At 35.5% G+C, this 14793-nt stretch overlaps 1 protein-coding gene across 1 annotated transcript; it reads right to left on the bottom strand.

Moving 5' to 3' along the window:
• Positions 1–5607: 5607 nt before the first annotated feature.
• Positions 5608–10219, bottom strand: LOC142610367 (syntaxin-71-like). The gene is made up of 9 exons (XM_075782171.1): positions 9798–10219; positions 9444–9569; positions 9016–9175; positions 8788–8873; positions 8599–8667; positions 8475–8519; positions 8320–8382; positions 8141–8217; positions 5608–5859 (listed from the first exon to the last, which is right to left on the bottom strand). The coding sequence occupies exons 1-9, from the start codon at positions 9951–9953 to the stop codon at positions 5844–5846; spliced, it is 798 nt and encodes a 265-aa protein (XP_075638286.1). The 5' UTR covers positions 9954–10219; the 3' UTR covers positions 5608–5843.
• Between the last annotated feature and the right edge of the window lie 4574 nt (positions 10220–14793).

Raw genomic sequence — 14793 nt, 5'->3', positions numbered from 1 at the left:
GTTGAGATGGAGTTTGACGAGAATAGTTCACCCAGTGATAAGGGTGATGTTAAGATTGATCCACAGCAGCAACAAGAAGAGCCTTAGTCAATTGCTAAAGGTAGAGAGAAGCGAGTTCACAAAGCACCACAGAGATATAGCTTTGAAGACATGGTTAGCTTTGCTCTCATAACTAGCAGTAGAGATCCATTGTCTTAGAGGGATGTAGAAAAGATGGGGTCACTCTACAGAAGAATAAGACTTGGTAATCCTCTAGTATGTTGTGAAAGCCAGTTCCAACAGATAAGTTCAAGAGCTATTTGTACTTGGTTAATGTTTGCAGCTTGTAAGCCCTTAAGGGCTAAGGTGGAGGTGATGGAGGAGTTTGCTCGTGTAGCTTGATCAATTCAAGCCAAGGTAGAGATTTGTTGATGTGGGTCGTGTGGCTTGTATTGCCAAGCCCAAGTCAACACAGATTTACCAAATACTTGTTGTATTAGGAGTCCAAGGTAGCCAACCTAACATATATCCCTATATATATATATATGTTATTAGTTAAGGCAATAAGAGGAATTCCAATAACCTATTAGGTATAGCCACATAAGAGAAAAATAGAGAAAAAGAGAGGTAGTTAACTTCTATTTTTATTGTTTCTGTGAGAGAGTTCTAAGGTGTAATTGGAATTTGAGTTTCTTGAGAGTGTTCTTTTGCATTATTGTATCTCCCTATTTTTATAGTGAAATTTCTCTGTCATCACTGTGGAGGTAGGCAGTTTGCTAAACCACGTAAATTCTTATGTTCTTTATGTGTGCTTGTTATTTAATTTTCACTTATTTACTGATATTGATTTGAGTCTTGAGGTGTTATCTGCACAACACAAACCAAGTAAATCCCTATCCATCCCAAAACAACTTGCTAGGTAAGCTCATATCCTCTAAAGTTATAGGTTTTAACACCGTCAGAGATGTCGTCTTTAAGGCCTGGAAACCTAGTTTCCCTCTTGAGGTTAAACGGCTTGAAGGAAACATTTTCCTCTTTAGTTTCCACCATGAGGCAGACCTCCATAAGGCTTTCCGAAGAAGACCTTGGTCTATTAAGGGTGGACACTTAGTTCTCAAAAAATGGAGCTCGGATCGTGCATGGTAGAAAGTGGACTTCTCCCTCTCTTCCTTATGGGTCCAAGTTCACGGTCTCCCATCTTTGTGGCAATCTGAAAATAACTTAAAAGTTATTGGCTCTAAAGTAGGAACCGTCATTGAGGTGGACTTCGCTGGAGAAGGAGATAATGGATGGAAAAGATTCACTAGAATCATAGTTGATGTAGATATCTCCAAGCCTTTGATTTTTGGAGTGTTTTTACCTCGGCCAAAACTAAGCGACCATTGGATCAATCTAAAATATGAAAAAATTGCTGATGTATGCTACAGATGTGGTCTCATAGGTCATGATTAGAAATTTTGCCATGAGGAATGTTTTGTTCTTGAAAATCGTCACGGCATAAGTTTCAGAGCAACTGGACCATGGTTACAAGCAGATAATTTTGAATCCCCTCATGGTCTGTACAACGTCGTTCACACCATGAGTCCACCACCCTCAGCCACTGTTAGAGCAAACTTGCCAACATCGCCACCATCCCAAGTAGAGCCAACCTGTCATCAATTAGGTACAATCATCGCCAACTATAATCTGCTCACATAACACGACAACTTACATGTCCTTGATAGTATGTGTCAAGGTAAGGACACTAACGCATGTTTTTGCGACTCCACTAACCTACCCACTTGCCATTTAGCAAGCCCCAGATAGCAGGTCCCCCAACGATGGAAAAGACTACATCAGGTTTGTTCTCAAATCTTACTGATAGTTCTCTAGTTGGCCCATCTTCTCCCACCAAACCCGATAAATATACCAAGCCCCTCCCAAATCCCACCTCATCCCAATTCAAGAGCCCAGACCACTTCACAAGCCCATTGAATGCACCTAGCCCAACACTCACCGCATACGATCACAATGACCCTTTATCTTATCCACATCCAAACCCCACCATAGAAACCTTTTTCCCCTTTTCTTCCCCCACACTTATAAGAGAAAAATCACCTAGGAAGAACTCGCCTCATTCTCCAAGAGGCTGAAAAAAACCATATGCAACCCTGAACTTGTTTTCTTTGACCCTAATACAGCAATGCTCATACCCCAATCTAAACTAGAATTCTTCATTCTATCTGAAAGAGAAAAAACCAATGCAAGACCAACAAAAATCCATGGCGAATCACTCAAATCCAGGGGACGCAGAGCTCATCTTTCTCCAATTAAAGCAAAGACTTCTTCAACAAACAGTTTTTCTTCTGTATCTTCGGCCTAGGAGGCGGGCCTTATCATGCTCCCAATTTCCCCATGAGGATTATCGGGTGGAACTGCCGAGGCATCTGCAACGCCTTGACAGTTCAAGCTCTTCAAGCTCAAATAAAAAGGTCTTAGCTTGTCGTTATTTTTCTTTGTGAAACCAAAGCTTCCAAAGAGTGCATGGACCAGGTAAGGCACTCATCTCTGGTAGACCCAAAAAATGATTTGAAGGTAAAATTGAAGCGTAAACAATTTTACACTTCAGGCCTACTTATCTTACCATCAAAGATATCAATTTTCAGCCCAAAACAAACACTCCTCATGGTGTAAAATATTTTCTCAATTACTGCTACAGCTGAAACACAGCCTAAGTCACATTTTCAAGTTGAAAATAAGCCATGATTTACATAACACATGCACTGTCTTTTATTACTAAAATCGTGTTAAGTCACAATTTCAGTTATAAAAGACATTATATCCACACATTGTGTGCAACTGAGTTTTTCCCACTCAAGCCGGCCCTAACGAGGACATGATCTATTAGGGTGGTCGGGCTATCTAGGTGTCAAGACTCTTGGTCTTTAAGAATAAGCGGCTGCGTGCGGTGACACCTTTTACCCATACCAATCACACAATGGACTGTGCAAGGTGCGCTGTGGCAGCAATGCCATGTTGTCTTATTGTAGTGCATGCATACTCATGTTAGCTTGATATGGCAATGAGACACTGTAGCTTTGCAGAGGTGAGGGACCCATTGTCATGGCTTGTGAAGTTGCAAACAATGCTTGTGTTGTGGGCACACCGCACATGTGCAGCAGATAGCCTTGCATTGCATGGCTTGACCACAAGGAACAAGTGGATAGGTCGCGTATGTGTAAGACATAGCTAGGCTGTGTCTGAGTGTGTAACATACTAATTTAATGTGGGAAATACAAAATTGGGTTATGGCTTCCTTGGTCAAGTGTTCTTAGGTTTGCGTATGGGTGGTGATATATTATGTAGGCTAAACTTAGAAGAGAGGTGACATTGGCACGGGCCAAATCGTTCACATGGTGGTGCATGGACCAAGCTTGGGAGATAGGCAATGTGCTTGGGTTGCCAAGTTGAGGGAAACAATGTAACACCATGTATTTGTAATTGTAAACCTTAGTGGTTGATGTTGATTAAGACAGGTTTTGTGGGAGAAAAGCTTTACCGTCCGTTTGCGTAGAGATGTTTCTGCGTTTTGCGTTTTTATTTTACTGGTTCTACGACACTGTTCATGGACCAGCCAATACCTGAAAAATACATGAACAGTGTTTTTCCTTTTAAAAAATATTTTGCTACAATATTTTCAGCAATAAGTTTTTAATTTTCAACAAAATAAACAGTATCCAAACAAATTTTTAGTGTCATTTGTACTTTACTATAAAATAATAAAGGTTTGGAGTGATTTCCCCTAATAGGTATTGTTGGTTATGGATGCTTTGATGGTCACGCATACTTTGATTCACAAAAATTGATTGAGCGTTAAGAGTTGGCTAAGACTAATAAATAAGGTTTACTTATAGCATTTTCATCAAGCTAGTCAAACTAGCATTTGGTAAAAAAATAAATAAATAAATAATTGAATGGCCCTAAAACCATGATGCGTCAGGCTTAACCGTTTAGCATTCACAAAGAACAAATAAACAGTAACTCAATACCTCTATTGAGTTACTGTTCATCAATTTTTAATTATTCTCTCGCATTACTATTCATCAACAACAATTTTATTAAATAAAAACTTTTTTTTTACTCCCTGCTCTCTAACCTAATCTGGGTCGATTTTGTCTTGATTTTTTGGTTGATTCTCTGTGGGTTGCTTGCGATGCAGGTTGGCTTTGGGTTGCTTCATCAACATGGTTGCTCACAGGGGAGCTATTGGCTGCTAGGGCCACTAGGAGCTCACATTTTGGAGCTAGAGATAACAAATCAGAGCTCATAATTGTAGATTTAGGGTGTGTTTGGTTGGGGTGAAAATAGGGAAAATGGAAAATAAAGAGAAAAATAGGGTGAAAAATGTTATTTTTCGCTGTTTGGTTGATGAAAGAAAATAGGAGAGATAGAAAATAGGGGAGAAAGTTTTCCCTCCTGGACTCACTTTTTTTATCCTCTCAAATTGGAAGGAAAATGAGAAGGGAAAAGTGATGAGAAATTCATTTTACACAAATACTCCCACTTTATTACACTCACCTACCCCTCTCACTTTCTCCACTATTATATAACAATGACATAATAGTCAATTTATATAAACTACATTTTTAATCATCCCCTTTTTCTCTCCAACTAAACAAAAAAGTTTTTCACCCTCTCACTTTTCCACCTCTCTAACCAAACACACATAAAGAAAAATCTAATCTTTTCTATCCTCTCACTGATTTTTCATTCTCCCACTTTTTCACTCCTCCAACCAAACAGACCCTTAGGTTGCTCGCGATAGCAAGGGTCACAGATTGTTTGGGTTACAATACTAGGTTGATTAGGGAAAGTGTGGAGAGAAAAATAAAATAAAATAAAAATATTTAAATGAAATAAAGATAGTGCGTTGAGTCTGATTTTGGCATGATTGGGAATAATTGATGAACTAAAGTGACAAAAGTGACCAAATTTGACTAAAATTAGGTAGAACCTAATGTGAATGCTCTTGTGACAAGGCAACAAGTTATTGGTGAAAATCTGTCTTGCTACAGTAGGCAACGTTGATTCCAAATTTCCAATGATAACTAGACAGCCAGTGTTTCATTGTGACGTAAGACTTGTTATCCCACTAGCAAAAGATTTTGAGTGAAAACCAAAGATAAAAGGAGAACAATACATCACTAGAAAAAATTACAAAACTGTGAGCTGTCTACCGAGTGTTAGTTTGGATTGCGCCGTTTTTCTTAGTGTGTTCGCGTTTTAAACAGTGGGTCTCATGCACTGTTTACAAAACCCACAAGTACAGAATTCAGCAAAATTTTCATTAAACTAGATCCCACGGCACTATTCACACATTTAAAAATTATTTTATTACAGTATTTTTAGTTTTCAATTTTCAACAATAAATAGTATCCAAACAGACATTTAATGCGTCCCACCTTTTTTTTCAACCACATTGATTTCTTATGGCAGATTCAGATCATAACCATACACTCTATGGAGCATATGTCCCATAACTGGTGACTGGTGCTCAATTTTGTAAGTAATAAGTATTCAGATTCAGTGTGGAAATATCTTGTACAAGGAGATATGGTTTCATCTTCAGCCAAAAACAAGACTATAGAATGACTGCAACAAAGACAATATTATTAATACGGACATGACCAATGTGCTCGCATTTGTGTACGAATGATGTTATATATATTAAGCAAAGGTTCTAACACATCAGAAGAAAGCAAGAACCCTAATACATGAGAGAAACAATAAAAATAATAAATCAAACACAACAAGCTGCTCCATATGCAAGGAAATACCAGACAAACCACATCATACAAACAGGTCAAATGGCTCTTTAGTTCATCTCACTTCTTCAGTACACTGCAAATGAAACATACGCGTCAGAAGAACTTCATCATAACAGGTAAGAAACAAGAGGACACAAGGATTGGCCCACCACAAAAGTTACAGTTGAGATTTCATAAAAGAAAGAAAAGAAAGGAAAAGACAAATTTACAGGGGGGAAAAACCCTTAAGATGTGAAACTCCAGAGCAACAGTTAGGTGAAGATTAGCGGACCAAACTCTGTGAATTATGAAGAGACCAGGCAAATCCAATGGGCCGTAAGTTACACAGATATCATCCTGCCTAGATTGTCCCTCACTTCATGCAGTTAGTTCCACAGGCCACACAGATATAATCAAAGTCCATTAACAAGTCCAGTCTAAACAGAATTCCTTATGCTGTAGAAGATTTTATTCAAGGAAATCCCAATTCTATTTTTCCTCGTAGAGAAATCTATAAAATATCCTAATGATTGAAGTAGATTGATGGTGGACCCTATATCTCATTACCCATAACCATCCCTCTAGTGCATAACATAGTGGCCTAAATGCTAATGAACTGTGGTTAAAAAGATCTGTACACTCCAGCATAGATAGTAAGATAATTGAGAAATATGTACAAACAAGCGTGAATACAAATTATGAGATTATTTTTTTAGGGCAAGAAATGCAATTTGGCACTCTCTTGGAGTGCTTCAATTGTGATCAATCCTTTGATTAACAGTCAAGGTTGAAGATGAGGGCTGAAGAGCTTGTTCCCAACTTCAATAAGAGATTTGCATGTTGTTTTTTATGAAGAATTTAGTCTCTCTTAAAAAGGTCCTTACGAAGGTTTGATCTTTCCTTTTGTTGAGACAAAGGTATCACAAAGCTAGGCCTTAAGGTCTTCTCTGCAACAAACATGTTAGTGCTTTTTTTTTTTTGGGTGAAAAAGTGTTTGTAACCTCCTTTTTTTTTAATTCAATAGTTACAACGAAGGAGGGAGAATTTGCTCCTAGGATGCTATGAATACACCAGGAGGCACTAATCAATTGAGCTAAAAGGCTCTTGGCATGCGTTTGTAACCTTACTCTATTTATAACAAGGTTGAGCAGATAGTTACTTTCTAGAGGTAGTTACCAAACGACATGAGTTGATTTATCCCTACCAATATAGGTATTTGGGGAAATATAAATGACTTTCTGGGCCTAGAGGGTGATCCACTTAAATATGATATGGCTTCTATTGGATTTTTTTCAGCTTAATTGGCTTAACCCAAGTTTAACTTGATTTCAGAAAACATGGTAGTGTATGTCACAGAAGTTTCGATTTAAATTTTGGAATTGACCCAATTTTAGATTTAGCTGCACTTCAATAAAATTCCTTTGTCTCCAGATGATCCCTCAAGACTTATTTTCATACAAACTCAAGATAAAGTTGCCTAGGGATGAAATAATCTCAATATAAAGACACATTAAGGTAAAAATTAACCTGGACATCCCATCTAAAGATAAATTCACTTTCAATTAAATGATTTGGGAGAAAGACATTATGAAACAAATTTACTCATCTTTTCTTTGAAAAATAATATATTTTTCAAAGAAAAGAGACATAAACTCCTTATATACTCTAACTCATTCATGATGTGGTTTGAGCCATATTATAATTCTATCATTGAAAATTTCCATTTTCTTCTTGTCATAAAATTTCAATAAATATATGCTCATTTTAATGGGCATATTTATGACCACCATCATTCTAAATGAATCCACAGTCCCCTTATAGCCTACTTAACCAAATTTCCACTTCAATTTCATAAGAAGGCTCAACCATATGACACTTTGCATGAACCTCCACAATCTCTCATCCTCATGAATGACGAAACTTAGTCGATGTGTCCATATATAAGGATACTATAGTCTTACAAACATTATTTTGGTAATTCCAATAAGTAGCCAAGGGCCACACTATGCATGTTGACACAGATAGAAGCAAACAAGATGAGTCAATTGTATTAAAGCAAAAAAAAATATGAAAGCTTCAACAAGAAGATTGACCATCCCACAAACTGTCAAAAATTGCCATGAAGAAAACACAATCCTTGTATTCAACCTAAGCTACAATTTGTAAAAAATTTCTCAAAATATTTTATCATATGGATCTAATTAAATGATCCACAACCAATTTCCTGGATTTGTTAAAAGCTAGAATCAGAAGAATTATAAAAAGATCACCCTACAGAACAGGACAATAACTCATATAACTAGAATTGATATAGATGAACAAAAAGAGGCACAGTGCATGTTTTGAGCCACTGATGAAAAAGGATAGGAACTTACTTGTACAAATATGCAGCAATTCCCAGAATTATACACAACAAAATAATATCAATACAGAAATTCCGACTCGATCTCAGCTGGAAGAAAATAGGACTTGTATTAGATCCAGCCAAAATTTTAGAACATGGCACAGTGAAGCATATGCATATCTAAATTTGAAGAAGTTGTAGCTCAATTACCTGATTCACTGTGTCTTTAAGTCTAACATTAGTATTCTTAAGGTCAGCTGCTGCCTTGTCCACCTGTAAAGATGTGAATGGAATGCTAAGTAATTTAAATCTTAACTCCCAACTAAGTAGCTTTGAAATTACAAGCAGACGATGATGTTTCTCACCTTGGTGTCAATCTCATCCATCAAAGGAACTTGCCTATCTAATTCCTGCACTTATTGGAACGTGTGACAATCAACAAGTGTAGACATTGTAATGGAGCATAAACTAACATAAAAGACAGCTAACCTCATTCATATCAGAAGCCATGTTTTTAAGTGTATCCAAACCTTCGGATATCACATCTAAGCCTTGATCCTGTAAGAATGTGAGAGAAGCTAAAATGAAGAAACTGTAATCAAACAGAATAGTATGCATGAATGTGAATCACAGTTTAAAATAAAATTAAAAACTACAAATCCAAAACAAATGACTTGCCTGCTTTATTTTCCGCATTTCAAACTCCTGCCTGAATCCGCTCGACTCCTCAGTTTGTTGAAAGTATTCATCATCAAACCGACCATCTATAATCAACATGGAACACAATTAAACCACAAAAGTCTATCAAAAAACATCCCCCCCATATGTTAAGCAAGATTGGCAAACGAAACACGAAGTGTATACAAAAAAAAAAAAACCATACATCTAAATAAAATAAAAAATCACCTGAATCAAATTTGATCTCGGTACGAGAAGCTGAAGCCGCCCAACCTCCACTTTGTTTGGCTGCAGGAGCACTCCCATCTGGTATAGCTTGGATCCTATCCGGCAATGCAAGCACCAAATCATTACGAGCAGCAAGCTCCTCCCCCGAAAGCCCTTTCACCTATGAATAGACCAGAATCAATTGTCCATTAGACAATTACAACACCAATGCATTCATCTTTCGCTTTTTTATACACAAAACGAATCCAATTAAACCATTCACTTGAATTACGAAACCGAGCATCGAAAAACAAGTACAGAATTCAGATCTAAGAATAGAAACTCAAATTACCAACACTCTCACAGTCCAAAAATAAACTCCACTACATTCAAACTCATCGAAATTCATAAAAATGAATGTAATTACAAAAGAAAAACGAAATACGAACCTTTTTCACAGCCAATCTCTGCAACTTAGGGACCTCCTCTAGCAATCTAGCTTTGGTCCGACGAACCTCCGCATTCAACGCAACCGCCGATGCTTTATTCTTCTCCTTCGAAACAGACTCCGCTTTCTGCACATCAGATCACTCTCAATTTTTGCACAATTTACAAACCCTAATTCTTCGCACCAAAAATCTCAGCTCAGCCAAGAGTGAATTCAACTACACAGCTAAGTTCACGTAATTTTCCTACTGAATTACATTATTTTTCCTCAACATTTTCTTAGTAACCAAACAGGTCAGTTCGTCAAATTAAGGAAAATCTAGAGGGAGATTGAGATGGAAGGGAAGGGAAGGGACCTGAAGAGCAGATTCGAGGTCGGCTTCGACGGCGGCGTAGAGGCGAGCGAAGGCGTCGTCGCCGGCGACATTGAGATCCTTCTGCTTTTCGACGTCGTATTTGTCGTACTTCTTGCAGATCGCGTCGACTCTGGTCAAGATGTCGATCACGCTCATCTTCTGCTACTTTTTTGTTTTTTTGTTTTTACTTTTTACAGTTTAACTTGGATCGGAGTAGAGAAAGAAAGAAGAAATTGAAAGAGTTTCAAATTTATTTTAGAGTTCTGACACTCTGCTTCTGTTGTTCAGGTCAGGTCTGGTCACCACTCAACCAGCACAGTAGCGGTTTCTAGAGAGAAAAAGTGGACTCTCGAACTACAGCCTGTATTGCATTTTTTTTTTTTTTTTTTTGCTTTTTTATTAAGAGATGCATTAGAGTAAAAATCATGTTACTCTGTCTCAATTCATTCTCAATAAGTGATGTTAATAATTATGGAAATTTTATAAATTTTTTTTAAAAAAAAGTTTGTAAGAGTTTTTTTTTTTATACATATTTAATTTACTTTTCTTTTCTTATACATAATTACTTCTTTTTTTAAGAGAATAAATAATTTTTTAAACCCAACACAAAATATTACCCCAAAAAAAAAAAAAAAATAGAATGCCTAGATCCATCTCTTTCCAAATCCTAAGTAACTAAGAAGGGCATGGAGGAGATAAAAACTGGTTTCAAAACACTCAAAATTTGAGTATATATTTTACATTACGTGTTTGTTTGGCAAAGATTATTTTTGCCAACTTATTTTACTATTGAGCTTATTTGTGCTACTATTTATGAGTCTCATTGTACTTTTTGGAACTATTCATGGATCCCATTTTATTATTTCAGCTAACTTTTATCTTTATTTATCATATTTTCAGCAAAAAATTTTCAGTTTCAGCAAAATAAGCGGATCCCAAACGAACCCTACATTTCATTAATATACTATTTTTTATCAAATTTTTTTTATTCTCGTAAATCATATCTCTCTCTTCCTTGACCAAAAACCACCTCTCTCTCTCTCTCTCTCTCTCTCTCTCTCTCTCTCTCCAAACCCATCAAACCTAAGGATTTGTTTGTTTATGAAAATAAAGAAGTGAGAGGAAATAAAATATTTTAATTTTCTCTGATAATGTTTGGTTAGGAGAATGGAAAAGTAGATAAATAGAAAACTCACTTGTTTCGTTAAGAAGAAAAACAAAATGATAAAAAATATAGTTTGAATAAATTTGCTTTTATGCCCCTATTATATAATATAATAAATTATTTTTTGTAATCATGAAATAAATAAATAAATTACTTATATTATTATTATTAGAGGTGAAAGCCACCATTTATTTCAAAAAAAGAAATCCGCTTACTAAGAAAAGAAAAAAGATTGCTTTAAAAATAGAAGTAAAAAATAAAACCAAAACCCACTAATTTAAAAACCATGTTGATAAGGGAAAAAAACAAACAAAAACACATTTACAAGAAAATAACCAAAAAAAAAAAACATGTAACAACAACTCACACCGTGGAAAGGGGTAGTTTTGGTGTTTCCTTAAAACCCCTCTCTTCTCCCATTTTCTCTCTTAAAACCTCTCCAAATTGGAGAGATGGGATTTTGGTGGACCTGAGCAGAAAAAACCTAGTCCCCCGTCAAAATTCCCTCCCCTTCCCAACTAAACACTCTTCCCACCCATTTTCTCTCATTTCTTTTCTATCCTCCCTATGTCACCTCCAACCAAGCGTAGCCTAAGATTCTTTCTCTCCTGCTCCTTTGTTGTCCTTAAAAAACTCTACCACTACCTTGCCATTAGCACATTGGAAAACAGACATTTCAACAAATGGGTTTAGAGAAATTAAAATGGATTTAGAGAAATTAATGGATTTATTGCTTGGTCAAGTGGTAGTTTTGAGGCTGGGTCAATCAGTGGTTTTATGGCTAGGCAAAGAAATGATTTTTTTGCTATGTTATGCGATGCTTGAGGCTAGGTCAAGCAATGGTTTTATGGTTAAGTTAGGATGGTAGTTTTGTGGTTAGGTCAAGCGATGGTCTCTGTTATGTCTTGGCTTGATCAGGTAGAACAAGGAGGCTCTGCCATCTTGAGAGGTAGAGAATTTGATGAGGTGAGAGAATTAAACAATGAAATGCATAACTATAATATTCGTGCATATCTACATGATTATTGTAGCGAGAATGTTATTTTGCATAAGTTGATGTGAGTGATTTCATTCATACCTCCAAGCCTACTTGGACATATTTTGTTCTCATGAAAAGCTTTTTCCAACATATGACTCTCATATTGGGGAAGTGATTACCCATGTCGCTGACAATGATGCAGAAGATATCAATTTTGTTGTGATTGTTTTTATAACTATTGTTTTAATTGAAAGCAGAAAGGTCCAACGACCTCTTCTATTCCTCACTAGCATCTTCCATGGCTTCTCTATTTTGATCCTTCTTCAATTTGTTGTTGCTTGTAAGGGTGTGCATGGATCGGGTTGAGGATTTTTTTGATCTAACCCATCATAGTAGGTTAAAAAAAATAATCCAACCCAACCTAACCCATATGGATCGGTTAGACGCGTGGATTGGAGAGTTTTTTTTTTTTAATTAATATTATTATTATTATTAAATTGAACTTTAGAACAACGCCACTACAAATAAGAGCAATTTTATAACCAAATAATCATGAGTATTACACCAAATAAACACAAACTATATGAGAAGAACTTAGAGTTTTGGTTTTATTTAGGAAGATGGGCTAAAAAGTAAATAAAAAAAATTGTATAATATGTTTTTTTTTAAATTAAATATAGGTGGATCGGGTCAGGTTAGACGGATTTGTGAATCTTATGACCCGAACCCAACCCGATCCACTGTTAAAAAAAACTTCATAAGCTAATCCAATCGACCAATCCTTACAAATCGACCTAACTTGGCGAGTTGAGTTTGATCGGTTCAGTTTTGGCAGGTTTGTGAGTTCACCGTACACCCCTAGCTACTTGTGTATGTATGTATGTACGTACGTGTGTGTGTGTATACACACACTATTGGTTGAATAAAATTTTAATAGGATTGTGAACATGAGTATTAGTTTCTATTCTTTAATTTGTTAAAAAAAAAAATGATGTAACAGTATTTTATTGAAGGGGTATTTACATCCCATTGATCCCTACTAAATTTAATATTTCTTCAAATAGGTTGGTGGTGTTGTAATCTCATATTATATGTGATATCTCTGATCATATTCTGTAAAAAAAAATTCCCCACTTTAATAAAAGTTTTCAGTTGAAAAAAGATAAAAAAAAAAAAAAGCTATATTTTGAGGGGTAAAAAAAAAAAAAAGATTTGGATTTGGATTTGGCACCAGGTATAGTTACTAGTTACCCTTTTTTCTTTCAAACGAATTTTCTACCGCTCATAATTTTTAACTTTAACTTTTAATTTTTTTTTATTTAATGGTTGAAATTGAAAGTTACTTTTTCCAACGCTCAATTTCAACAATCCAAAACTACCTTATCTCAATCCAAGGAAAAAAATAAAAAATAAAAAAAAATATTAAAAAATACTTATTCTCCTCCTAACCCACTAAACAGAAATGAATTGATTTACGTCTCTTCTGTCCTCCATTATCTGAAGCCATCCACTGATATCCATACAGACACCATCTTAAATAAATAAATTTATAGAATCGAAGGATAATGGGTTGAGACTTGAGACCCACATTTCACAACTCATGTCCCATGTGAGAGACTTTTAAGGCCTGCATTGTAAATGTGCAATTAGGTACGTATCCTTGACTCTACTGTTTTTCTTAGGTACCAAATTGATTCACAGTGATTTCACCAGGCCGCACATGGTCCTGTTGGTTGGGTCAATAGACTCAACAGTACATGACAATGTAATCAATCATGGCCACTTATTTGAGTTCTTTGCTTTTGAGCATTGATGCCGGGACAATCCTCCAAAAACATAATCACATCCTGAAAGACTCGCACAAACTTACACAGTAGTCATCAAAATAAGTTTCTAGATTCTCTGCATCTAATTGACGGCTTAATTTTTGTAAAGGACAAAAGGTAGAGACTAGAGAAAGATGAAAAGAAGGCAATTTATTATGTTTTCATTTGGTTTAGCCAAATATCATCCATTGTTACTTATAGTTGGCTCCAAGTATACCCAACTTGTCCAACTATATACAATGAACTTTTCCCTCATTATTCTTTTACAATGCTTAGTTGAGTGACAATTATTTGTTATAAAGTAAGTGCTATCAACTTTGTATCTCTCTATTTTTTTAGTAGTTAGGCCCCTTCCCAATACCAAGCACAAAACAATGTCCCTATGTTTTCATTTTTCTCAAAATCAAGTGAGGCCCGGAAATTTTTGAAAGAATTGTAGCCTTAAAACACTTAACCTGTAAAAATGTGTGCATGAGCCATTTTTGTGGAATGGTTAAAATTTTACATGGGTAAAATAAGTGCACAAACCCTATCTCACATAGGTGAAACTTGTATCTAGTTCGATTATGTCTTGTGTGGATTTTCCATGCCTTGACATAAACCTTGTCTTGTATATATTGTTCTACTTGCCTTAAATATCTGTGTATATAATTAATTTTTTTCTCAAAAAAAAAAAAAACAAAAAAATAAGATTCAATTATGTACACGCAAATTTAAGGTAAGGTAGAACAATACAAGACAAGGTGAGCAAAACTCATCTCTAATCTTTTGTAATACATATCATTTTTTTTTTTTTTTAATATCCTAGTATTAGACCTGTGCAATGCATGAGTTGATTAAAAATTATATGTTAAAAAAATTGAAACTATATTAATAATTATCAAATTAGATGACAATAAAACACATTAAGTTTATGAGGTATAATATATAAATTTATCGAGTGACTTCTCTCAAACACAATGTGTTGTGTAAATTCTAATATATCAAAACCTAAAGTTATGATATATAATAAAAATAAAAATTAAA

This window comes from Castanea sativa, chromosome 9 (genome assembly GCF_040712315.1).
Source record: "Castanea sativa cultivar Marrone di Chiusa Pesio chromosome 9, ASM4071231v1".
NCBI lineage: Eukaryota > Viridiplantae > Streptophyta > Magnoliopsida > Fagales > Fagaceae > Castanea > Castanea sativa.
This window is presented reverse-complemented; position numbering and strand designations above follow the sequence as displayed.

What these genes read in the sequence shown, in the direction of transcription:
- LOC142610367 (XM_075782171.1), bottom strand. Translation starts at nt 9,953, where the DNA reads ATGAGCGTGATCGACATCTTGACCAGAGTCGACGCGATCTGCAAGAAG. An exon ending in CGAGATCAAATTTGATTCAG is followed by an intron (nt 8,874 to 9,015) that starts GTGATTTTTTAT and finishes TGTTGATTATAG; the next exon opens with ATGGTCGGTTTGATGATGAA. An exon ending in TGGCTTCTGATATGAATGAG is followed by an intron (nt 8,520 to 8,598) that starts GTTAGCTGTCTT and finishes CAATAAGTGCAG; the next exon opens with GAATTAGATAGGCAAGTTCC.